The 13012-nt window shown below is 34.6% G+C and overlaps 1 protein-coding gene across 3 annotated transcripts in view; it reads right to left on the minus strand.

Moving 5' to 3' along the window:
- scn5lab (sodium channel, voltage gated, type V-like, alpha b) overlaps positions 1-13012 on the minus strand; it is a 719364-nt gene that overhangs the window by 348799 nt on the left and 357553 nt on the right. For all 3 annotated transcript variants that reach the window (XM_039753644.1, XM_039753645.1, XM_039753646.1), the window contains exons 14-15: positions 12132-12370; positions 8549-8722 (exon numbers count right to left, since the gene is read on the minus strand). In XM_039753644.1, the coding sequence (XP_039609578.1) occupies positions 8549-8722; positions 12132-12370 (413 nt within the window). The remainder of the gene's footprint in view (positions 1-8548; positions 8723-12131; positions 12371-13012) is intronic.

The raw sequence follows: 13012 nt of genomic DNA on the forward strand, positions 1-13012 counted from the left end.
GGTTCAAAATGCAGTAGGTGTTGCACTGATGTTTATCTAAATTATATTTTATGGATTTTGTAAATTACATTACTGTGAATAAGACACAAGTCAATGAGGAATACAGTTAGAGTTACATCCTGCATTAATGTTTTGTGTCCATCTCAACAACCATCTCCTACTCAACTCGAGAAGCTATATGATCATAGAATCCAATATGATGTAGTCCCAAATTGATACTGCTTTAACTGGCATACACAAGCATATACTTTTTGCTTTATTTCCATACTTTACACATACAGTAGCTAGTATTTACATGCAGACACATATCAAAACCATTTAACTATATTGAGAATATTAGACACTATATTAGTTGAAGAGCAAGGATGTTTGAAATCCAAATTCAAAGAAAAATTAAAAAACAAAATTAGAGCTGTAGATCATAGGTCTACAAATTACTAGAATTTAAAAACAGAAAAAAAGATGTGTATATTGAAGTTGTATTGTTTATTAGGAATAATACTTGTAGTTGAAGACAAAAGACGACAAAATGGGCAGCTACAACACTCTGTTCCAGCCATCTGTTTTGTATTTATATGAGGTAACATCTTCAGCAACATATTACCTAGGCTTGTTCTTGCTGTAGGAGGTTCATTGGAGGTTAAATCAGCATTAAAAATAGGTTAAATGTTTTGTTTTTTTTAATATTTATGTTTACTTTCATTAGGACTGCTTGTTTTGAGGTATGCATTTTATTTGGGCGGCACGGTGCCGCAGTGCGTAGCGCTGCTGCCTCGCAGTTAGGAGATCCAGGTCCGCTTCCCGGGTCCTCCCTATGTGGAATGTGCATGTTCTCCCCGTGTCTGCGTGGGTTTCCTCCCACAGTCCAAAGACATGCAGGTTAGTTGCATTGGCAATTCTATATTGTCCATAGTGTGTGCTTGGTGTGTGGGTGTGTGTGTGTGTGTGTATGCGCACTGCCCGGGATTTATTTCCTGCCTTGCACCCTGTGTTGGCTGGAATTGGCTCAAGCAGACCCCCGTGACCCTGCAGTTAGGATATAGCGGGTTGGATAATGGATGGATGTATGGGTTATTTTATTTTATTCTTAAGATAAAATAACCTTAATTTTTAGGTGGTAGTTGTCCTTTCAAAATATAATACTGTTTAAAAGATCTTGAGTAAATGGAAACTATGAGACAAATAAACAAAGATTTCTTTACCAATATGATTTGAGTATAGGGCATTCCCAGAACATATGCCCAATCAAAATTGGCCATGGATTAAAGAGTCTCATCCCTGATGCATTTAGGATAAACTAGTCTAAATGTATGCAAAATAAAATTATTAACTGAATTACACAATCTTTTCCACAAATCGATAAAGAATTAATATTGTTGATTAATCATATTCATTAATAACAGGAGATTTCAATCAAAAGGTTTCATTCCAAAGGTTGACTTAGATGAATTGGGAAGAATTTTCAGAAATATATTTGTAAAATCTGGACATAGTTACTACATGGTTTAGTTTCAAATGGAAATAGTAATGGGAAATTAGAAAAACTGAACAGTCTTGTTTACATAAAGCTTCTAACTTATACAGAATGAAAAAAGTGCTTTACAAAACTTGTGTTTGAGGTATAATCAATACAGAGAGAAGATTTTGAGCATCATTTACTCTTTAAAGCTAACACAGCAGATGCAGATAAGGCGAATTCCGGGGAAACAAGGGATAAAATATGAGGAAAGATTAAAGGAGTTGAACCTTGTCAATTTAAACAAAAGAAAACTAAGAGGAGACAAGACTGAAGTATTTAAAATTATGAAGGGAATTAGTACAGTGGATCAAGTTCATCAAGGACACAGAGACACAGTTGCAGTTGTGTAAACATTAGTAAGGTTTTCTTTACACAGAGAACCATAGACACATGAAATAAGCTACAAAGTAGTGTGGTAGACAGTAGGACTTTAGGGACTTTCAAAACTAGACTTGATATTATTTCAGAAGAAACAAGTGGATGGCCCATTCTTGTTTAGATTGTACTAATGTATTGTGTTGTAGATTTAATTTTAAATGAATACATTTGCTAAAAACTCGTAATGGAAAAGTGAAAATATATTATGAAGGTTTGAAAATATATTGTGAGGGTCTAAAAATGTATTAGAAATTAAAAAATGAAATCTATCATTCATAAAAGTATTCCGACCCTTAATGCAGTACTTTGTAGAAGCCCTTTTGGCAGCAACTACAGATTAGAGTCTTCTTGGGTAAGTCTCTACAACCCCTTGCACATTTTCAGGTTTACCCATTCATCCTGACAGATATTATTAAGCCCTATTAGATTGGCTGGGAAACATCGGTTAACAGTCATTTTCAGGTCTCTCCACACATGTTCTAAGGGGTTTAAGTCTGAGCTTTGGTTGGACCACACTAGCACAGTAAAAAACTTGTTGCGAAGCCACTCCAGATTTCTCTTGGCAGTATGCTTCAGGTCATCATCATGCTGAAAAGTGAACTGTCACGTCAGTCTGATATTGATAAGCAAAAGTGTCTACAATGCAATAAAATGTGCATAAAGTTTTGGGGTCTGAGTACTTTCTGAGTCCATTGTATATTCATAAACAAGTGGAAAGTAGTAAAATTGGACGTTTGCTAGTGACATGTTGGCTGCTTTAGGTCTTCCTAAAATTGTTCTAATTCATGAATGAGTTTTTAGCATTCAAAATCAACAAAGTCTAATTTAAAAAGTAGGTTTGTTCATATACGACATATATGAATAATACTAAAGACAAAAAGTATATTTATGTTAATAAATACATTTATGTTCTAAAAGATATTTATGTTAAAAATGTTAATTCTCCAAGCTAATAATGTGTGAAAAGTTCACCATCTATTCACATTGTACTTAATACAGTATATTCCATTAATGTACAAAGTTTAATTTAAATAGATTTTTTTTATATTTTGTTCAAGCATATAGATTTATAGGACCGATATTGTCAAAGGTACAGTGAAATTCTTATTTGCATGTGCTAATTAATCAACATGCAATACGTCACCATATATAAGTACATTTTAATCCTACATACAGAATGATACAGAATTTCACTGATAGAATCAATATGCAGCATGTTACAATGAAGAAAATGGATCAGCAACATACAACACCATATTTGCATGAAGTGACACTTTAATGATTAAATTTTGCCTCTTTCATAAATCTTAAATAAAACAACCTAAATTATTTTCTTGGCAGAACTATTGGTCAACATTAATGTTTCATAGTTCTAAAAACCTAAATTAAAAGCCCAGTCAATGCTGACGTTGAGTTTGGATATTCTGTCATGTTCACATAAACTTTTATGTCAGGTTGGAAGTTGATTCTTAATTGAACCCGTATGGTCATGGGAGTATATGTGAGACTGATATGACTGAATTATGCACCTACCCTGCACTTTACAAAGCTGGTGTTCAAAATATGCATGACTAAGTAACATAATTCCTATGTTACAGACTTTAGGGGGGAAATCTATAATAATAAAAGGTAAAGCCCTCACTGACTGACTGACTCACTGACTGACTCATCACTAATTCTCCAACTTCCCATGTAGGTAGAAAGCTGAAATTTGGCAGGCTTATTCCTTACAGCTTACTTACAAAAGTTAAGCAGGTTTCATTTCGAAATTCTACACGTAACAGTCATAACGATCGATAACGGTCGACAACGTCCGCCATGTTGAACTTTCTTATTTATGGCCCCATCTTCACGAAATTTGGTAGGCGGCTTCCCTGCGCTAACCAAAACCGATGTACTTACTTATTTCGATGGTATGACGCCACTGTCGGCCGCCATATTGAACTTTCCAACGTTACCAATTTTCAAACTTCCCGTGTAGGTAGAAGGCTGACCCCATCTTCACGAAATTTGGTAGGTGGCTTCCCAGTGCTAACCAAAACCGATGTACGTACTTATTTCGGTGGTATGACGCCACTGTCGGCCGCCATATTGAATTTTCCAAACGTCACTAATTCTCCAACTTCCCGTGTAGGTAGTAGGCTGAAATTTGGCAGGCTCATTCCTTACAGCTTACTTACAAAAGTTAAGCGGGTTTCATTTCGAAATTTTACACGTAATGGTCATAATGATCAACAACGTCCGCCATATTGAACTTTCTTATTCATGGCCCCATCTTCACGAAATTTGGTAGGCGGCTTCCCTGCGCTAACCGAAACCAATGTACATACTTATTTCGGTGGTATGACGCCACTATCAGCCATATTGAACTTTCCAATGTCACTAATTCTCCAACTTCCCGTGTAGGTAGAAGGCTGAAATTTGGTACTTATTTCGGTAGTATGATGCCACTGTCGGCCGCCATATTGAAATTTTAATGGAAACCGATGTCCATACTTATTTCGTTGGTATGACGCCACTATCGGCCGCCATATTGAATTTTCCAACATCAGTAATTCTCCAACTTCCCGTGTAGGTAGAAGGCTGAAATTTGGCAGGCTCATTCCTTACAGCTTACTTACAAAAGTTAAGCGGGTTTCATTTCGAAATTGTACGCGTAATGGTCATAACGGTCAACAACGTCCGCCATGTTGAACTTTCTTATTCATGGCCCCATCTTCACGAAATTTGGTAGGCGGCTTCCCTGCGCTAACCGAAACCAATGTATGTACTTATTTCGGTGGTATGACGACACTGTCAGCCGCCATATTGAACTTTCCAACGTCACTAATTCTCCAAGTTCCCGTGTAGGTAGAAGGCTGAAATTTAGTACTTATTTCGGTAGTATGATGCCGCTGTCGGCCGCCATATTGAAGTTTTCAACGGTCTTTGTTACTTATAGGCACATCTTCAAGAAATTTGGTAAGCGGGTTCACAACGCTAACTGAATCCTACTTACGTACATATATACGTCCATAGCCTGCAGCTCGGTCACCGTGTGAGGCGCGCGGTCCCCATCCCAACGCCTCCCACGTTGTAGGCTGCCTGCCTATATAAGGCCGTCCGTTGCTCCAGTCTCTACATTCCCTTCCTTGCTTTGCCACGGGATTCACGTCTCCCTGCTGATAACTAAAGCCTTTTATTTAATCCACGGCTTCTCCGCTGTTTTATTGTTCATTTATTACGATTATAGTTATTGTGTAGGTATTTTAGACTTACTTTACATTGTTCAGGTACCCATTTCCTTTATCATTCCAACCGTACCCGCATTAACATGTTTATCGAGGTGATCAACATCGATCAAAGAACTGTCGTTTACCGAGTGGTTTCCATTCCCAGAGATGGCACCTACCTTTTCCATTCTCTTTGTTACATATCCATATCAGCCATATCAGGCTCACTCTTGATATCCGGAGGAACATTGTGTCTTATGTATTGAATGACTGGGACAGGTTTGAGTTGTGGACTGATGACGGTACAGGAGATAATTATACTACACAGGAGCACTAGAAGAGTGAAATGCTTAAGCCCTTCACCTATGGTTCTGCATGTGAGTTGATGGCTGCCGCTGAATTGTTCGGTTGTCGCTTTCAAGTGTACCGAAATGGCCAAATATTTTACACCTTTGGACAACCGCCAATACCTCTTAAACATCTTAGATTCACAGGTGACGATTTCAGTAGTGGACACTTTGATGTTTATGAATGTTTAAACTCTCAAAAGCTGGATATGAAGTTATCGATGAAACTGGTTGTATGCTTACAATGCTTGACAGATGCCGAATGTCTCTTCAACACAAGTCCTACAAATACTGTCGTACTTGAAACAAACCATGAAACTCAAACCGATTATGACAGCAGCAATCCAAGCTGTGAAATTTGAGACAAGATTGCTTTTCACATGGCTAACTGTACGTTGCATGCTCAAGAGTAAGCTCAGCGCACAGCTTGGTCATATTACAACTGGAGGGCCAAACTGACAATGTGGTTTACAAGGAGATCCTTAACAAATAATTATTGGTATATTTTCCCTCAGTTTAAAAAGGTTTAATTTTCTTCTTAATAAATATTTTAAGGCAGTACTTCGCCGCTGTAAGCGCGGGTATTTTGCTAGTTAGTTAATAAAGAGGGACATTAACTTAAGGTGGTACTTCCATGTGAACTTTCTGATAATTATCATGTAAAATTTTTGTATTGTTTTGGATGATGATAAGGTTAGTTGATTAACAAACAGCAAGGGTCTCCTGCAGCCAAAGAACTATGACAAAAAAAAAACAAAAAACTGGAAGACACTAATAGTGACATATTTTTCAAATGGTAAAACCTACAGGTAACATTAGGTAACGCCAAAGTGCATAAAATAATCTTTAAAAATATGCATTGAAAAAGACAATCGATAAGGAGTGGGAATGGTGGATCTTGTAGTTATGTAAATTTAACAAAAAGAAACAACAACTAAGGGAAAGCCTCAAATGAAAAACAGATAAGACTCTATGGAAAAGATGTGGACAAGTACTATAAAAGCAGGCGCAAACTTCTATGACCAAGAAAATTTGTGGGGTAAGTTGGCAAAACAATTTTTATGCATATAGAGGCTAAATAGCTCCCCAAAGCAGTTAAAATATGACATTTTACAAATAAGAGGAGACCATCTATCAGGCTCACTTGATTAGCTAATAGCTCAGTTATCCTAGTATCTTATACTAAAACATTTTGAAATATGTTGATATTTCCATTTTAGATGCAGTGGGTTTTTTTCTGCACTCCCATACCCATTTGGATGAAAGCAATGATTTTTTTTTAATTATCTGAACATTGAGCAGATGAAAATTAATTAATAACACTGTACTGCATCTGATCATTGATTTAATAACTTGCATGTATGCTTATGTGAAACATGTAAAGTGGATGATTTTGTAATCCTTGAGTGAACTTAATATTTCATGCATAGGATTCAATTTTCCTGGCTAGCATACTGTTCAAATTAGGTAACTATTTAAAAGACAGAGAAGAAGATATGTAGCCTGGATGACAGACACCTTCAGTTATTACATGACAAGAGTGTAATGTATATTATGGCTTTACTGCATATCTGTGTCGATTAGATTAACTTTTTTTTTCCTTTCTTTTTAAGGGTTTAGGCGAAAATCCATCTTTTTGCTGACTAAAATCTGATTTCTGCATGTTGTGATCATCTGTTATCAAATACAATAGAAGTTAAAAGCACTTTGATTAATTCTGTATACTCTTGACTTCAAAAACATATTTCTCTAATACTCTTCATTCATTTATTTTGCTCTGTATTAATATGATTATATATGTATATGATTAATTTAATATGATAATTTGACTATATATTATGATCTAATCTGCAGCTCCAGTTCTTAGCTGAATGTAAATGGAAAGGTGATCACCAGTAAATTCACACAAAAAGCATGTGGGAAAAGACACATTACTGCAGTTTATGAAAAAAAAAATCCCTGGAATACTTACAGAGTAAGTTTAATTTCCAGATTCAATGAGCTGTAAATGCCCATAATAACCCATGCAGAATGGTTTTATAAGATAAATAAAGGTGACTTTTGCTAAGTGGAAAATATCAGATAATATTTCTCTCTTTGTAAGCATACAGTCAAAGAACACATTTTCAATAAATATTTTAGACAACAATGTTAAAAAAAACTTAGTACTGTATTTTGTAAACAAAATAGCAATTATAAAAGCAGATTTTTTCTGATTTTAACAATTATAAAAAATTTACATGGTAATGACACTGATGTATGTAATGTAAACTAAACACTTGCAATACATATTGATGATGGACCTTAAAAATAAATATTTTGATGATTCAGAGTGCTATATTTTCTATAAGTTATTATTTTTAATTCCACTGAATTTGGGCCCATATGTTAATCTATCTATTAATTTTCTGAACATACTTATTGAGTCCAAGGGCAAAATGAGCTAAAGTACATCCATGCACCAGGTGCAAGACAAGAACAAAAACCTGAAAGACTGACAGAAATCACATCTTCCTCACTTAAATGAACCAAGTAAATATTCATAGTTATGTCTCTTATGAATTTAATGTGCGGCAGCCAATTTGATATTTCCAGTTGAAATTGTACTTAACATTACACCAGTAATTTATTTTTGTAAATATAATATCTTTGACATTTTCCAAAAATGTAAACATAAACAGCTCATTTTTATAAACCCATTATTTCTGCTATAGGACTGCAGATGCAGTATCAGGCACAAAGCAGAAACTAACCCCAGTGGTACATCCACTTATAGTGGGCCACTTTTGACTCATTGGATTGCTCAACGTGCATGCTTTTGAAGTATGGAAGAAAAACTGAGTGATGATACAAGAAAAATTTGGAAGTGCTGTACAAACAGCAGTAAGGCAAAGACTCAACCCCATGAATCAGGGGCAGTAAATGAGAAACACAAGTCATTATGCCACCATTCGATCACTGTGGAAAATAATCTATTCAGTCATAATCACTTATCCAGTTCAAGGTTGATTGGAGTGGGAACCTACTCTGAACAGAGTGCTAGTATGAAAAACAAAAGTATGTGAAAAGTACATGAGTGTATGGTCTCTTACCAGTCTAAAGGATCGCAGAACTGATAACCCTTCCACATTGGCAAGTCCAAGCTCCATTAAACTCAGGCTGACAATAATGCTGTCAAATATATTCCACCCCTGCTGAAAGTAGTAATATGGATCCAGGGCAATGATCTTGAAAACCATCTCTGCAGTGAAGATACCAGTAAATACCTAAAGACAGAAGTTAGAATAATAGCGGGCAAAATATGCGTCACTTTCCACTCCCTCTCTTTTTGGTAATATTGATTTACAAAAAAATGTATCCTGTGGCTCTATTCTTAATTGTCTGTCATGGTTCCTCTAAAATTATAAATATTATGTTTTTAGTTAACATTTCCCCAAAAACTGGCTACTTTGATTTTATTTAAAAAAGTAAGAAAGGCATTTTGTTCATTTAAAAAATATATAGTACTTTCTATATTCTTACCAGAATGGTCATTATTTAAGTTTATAATTTATGCCTATAAATAATTAAAACAATTTGGCTAAAATTTGCAGTTATAATAGATATCCAAAACAGTTTACTTCACAATGACACATAATTTCACATGTATTAATACCTCATTTCATCCATGTACATAGAGCTTCATATTTTCTTCCAGCAGACTTTTAAATAAATTAATATAGAGCAATCATAGTTTTCCATGTATCTTAGACAAAAAACTCAAAAATTATATGATGATGACAGTATAAAATTTAAAACTTTTAAACACAAAAGCTATAGCGTATTTAAAAGTTTCTAAAAGCAGATCATTTTAGCTAAGGTATGTTTTTTCATGCTTTTACTGAGATAGCTTCACTATCATTCTAAACTACAGTATATTCTACATACTGTCTGACCTAAAAAATTACTTAGGGGGTGACAATATAGTATCAACATATTACATTATGAATGGCGTTACATTTGATCATTATTTGAAAAGTGAATAAACAGCTCAATAAATCACACAATAATTTGTGAGTCTTTAGTGTATACTGATATAGGATACACTATAATATCACAATATCATCTTATGGTCAGTATTTAACTCTTGCATTTAGGGCAAGAAGAGCACTGGCTCCCATCTCCCAGAAGATGGTGATGTTGTGCAAAAATTAAGTAAGTGGTAAATTCACCACAATAAGTTAATGTAATTTTAAAATGTGTATAGCAACTTCAACAAATTCAACTTAGTCCATCCATTCCTATTCCATTTTCCAAACTCACTTATCCTGAGTAGGGCCACAGGACAGCTGGAGCCTGTCCTAGAAAGCAACAGGCACAAGGTAGGGACAATCCCTGGACAGGGTGCCAGTCCATCGCAGGGTGACTCACCTTAGTAATCATAATTCATTTTTTCTAATTTTCCAACATATGTTTAATGAAATTTCTTGCCTGGGAAAATATTTATTTTTGGACCATGAAAAATGCTTTTTTGTTGCTAATCTGTAACAGGTGTCATCAATATCATGAATCCATTCAATTACCTATGCAGAATATAATTTAGCACTTTGCTCAATCATCAAAAATCGGAAATTCAATAAAGTCCACTTGCTTTCTGCTTTTGTATTGAGCATTTGATATCAATATGTGTTAACTTTTAAAATTGTCCTTGGGTGGTTGCTTTGTACAAGTGATATTCATTTTGTGTGCCTTTTTATGGCATATTTTGGATGACATTTTATCACCACTGTGAATGATTTTCTAAAATTATTAAAATTTTATAAATAAAATTTGTTTAGAAAAATAATGAATAGTAATAATTTATTATGAATTAACACTCTGGCTTCTCAGGAACGTCCACGTTACATTTTACATTTCTTGAATTGTACTAATTGTATTTATGGTTGTTTATTTACTTTATCATATTTCAACCACTTCCGTGTGATGCAGTTTTCTGTTTTGTTTTTGTTTTGGATATGGTAGCAGCCGTGTTCTTTATGGTTGCAATACCTGTTGTATTTCATGCGATATATCTTTGACACAATTCACTATGGGGACATATTAGTATAGATTTCATCATTGATCATCCTCCATCAGTATGATGAAGGAATGGAAATGTAATTCTAGTAATTGTAAACTGTTTTTCCAGGCCTGCTATTTCATTCCTCTTAAAGAGCTGCCTTTAGCAAAACAAGCATTAAAAGTGTCTTTATTGGAGTATTAACCTCTTCATAGTTTTCCCAAATCAATAATTTTAGATACTGACCCTCAGGTTTGGTTTGAAATTTTTATACCAAACAATAATATGATTAATGTGACGCATTTGGCTTTGGCTTTAGATTAAACTTAAGCAATTGTACAGTGTTTATGACTTCTGTTTAACAAAAACATTAAATAAATAAGTGGATGGAAAAAAAACCAAATATATTTATGGAAAAAACATGATTGGTTAGAAACAAGGTTATATGTGTCCGTCTTTTGAAAAAAGTCACGCAAGCTATTGGAACTAATTCTACTGGAACAGAAAGACAGTCATTTTAAGTTTCAATCAAGTTTTGCAGGTTTTCTTCACATCATTGAAGTGCAAAACCACAACCAACCATTATGTAGGAAAGTGAAAACTTTTGGCATAACTGCCTTAGACAAGCCTTTTCTCTGAATCATACTTATCTGCTGCATATTCTGTTGCTCAAATTTTATTTCCTCAAAGTAAACTGTTGATTGTACTTCTTTTCTGTGATACTCAGTTAGGAGGTTCAAGTTGCAACAGGCTATAAACTTGTTTTAAGTGTCTCTCCTACAAATCTTTAGTTAGCTTAACCTCTATTTCAGTGCTTATACACTTTTGAGCTTAATGTTTATACTGCAGGTCTTGTTGAAGTGTCTGAAGAGATACCTGCATTCATATAAGCTGCCTCTTAAACTTGTGGATCTTGTAGGATAGTGTGCACTGGTTACTCGTTCCACAGATACCCTACATTTACAGGCTATTAATCCCAAAAACCAAATTGTACTATCAAAATGCTCAGCTATCATTATACTGTATCATATGTTGAATTTGTGTTTAAAATTGCCAATTTTCTCCAAATTTTACAAATTAATATCCGTCTTAGTAATGATTCAATTCTGCATGCTAATTTATGAAACTAATAGATATTACTTTAGAAACAGTTACCAACTGATATTGTTACTAGCACAGACAAACAGAGGAAGTAAAATAATTTCCTTCCATTTTCCGACCCATCTTGTTACAGTATGTGTGGTCTCAACAAATAGAGTGATGCTTATTTTCTCCTAATATCAAATCTATTTTGTTTTTAGCATTAGTACATACTGTATCTTGAAAAATGGAGGAGGTTGCTCCTCATTCATTGTTATGTGATCTAGAACAAGTCATAGACAGTACTAAACATTTGTTCTAGTCATACTGTGAATCATGTTTAATTAAGGTTAAAATCAATGTTCATTTTTTTTAATTTTTCACATAATATCAGCAGGCTGGAACTACATAATTTTGTTATTGTTATTACTTTTATAATTTTCTTTTTCTGTTACAGGATCTTGGGGAGTCAAAGCCTATTATTTCAGTATTGAGCTCCAGACACAAGCAAGCTTAAGGCAAGTACTTCTCTTTTAAACTGGTTTGCACTTACTTACCTGGTTTCCTACAGACAGCATTTTGGTAAACTCATCAGTCATTGGGTAATGTTCAAGGGCCATGAACAGAGTATTTAGTACAATGCAGATAGTGATTGCAAGGTCCAAAAATGGGTCCATCACCACAAATTTCACCCATTCCTTTATTTTCAGCCAGAGAGGGCAGCAATCCCAAATTAGATACTTATTTGCAAAACGGTACCAGCAGGGATGGCATTTCTGACGTGACTCTTCCAATTCTGAAAGGCAAAGTAAAGACTAAAGTTTCAGTAAAACAGTGGCAAGTATTTTTCTGTACACAGTTGCCTGGGAGAAATGCTGATCTGTACACCTTCAGATGAGTACATTACTAATTGCAAGATGCACAATGGATGGTATGAAAGAAAGCGACAAATAAGTTCCTAAGGAAAATAATGAGATTATAACTATTTCACACAAAAAAAGAGTTTTAAAAAATGGGTAACAGGAGAAATATATATTAGTGGTATATGGTAGGCAGTACAGTTACTATTATATAAAGTATAAAAGAATAGGAATTGTCATGATACAAAGTTCACAAGAGCCCTGAAGCATGTAAATGGACTAACTAAAAATCATTCATTATTTAACAAATTGTTTATATGATCCAAAATGCCATTTTCTAAGATTTACATTGATGGAAGAAGGAAAACTCTAAAGGAAATTGGAAAAAAACAAAACTTTGAGACCTTCCACTGTGCTCTGGAAAACTTGTGCACTGGCAAAGTAAAACAAGATTTTTCCTTTAAATTAGTGAGTTACCAAAACAGCCAAGAGGTTAGGATTCTGGAGCATGCACTGATTGAGTCATATAAATATCACTTTATGGTCTCCAGAGTGTGCGCCCCTTAATTTTTTTGAAA

Source organism: Polypterus senegalus, chromosome 5 (genome assembly GCF_016835505.1).
Source record: "Polypterus senegalus isolate Bchr_013 chromosome 5, ASM1683550v1, whole genome shotgun sequence".
Taxonomy (NCBI): domain Eukaryota; kingdom Metazoa; phylum Chordata; class Cladistia; order Polypteriformes; family Polypteridae; genus Polypterus; species Polypterus senegalus.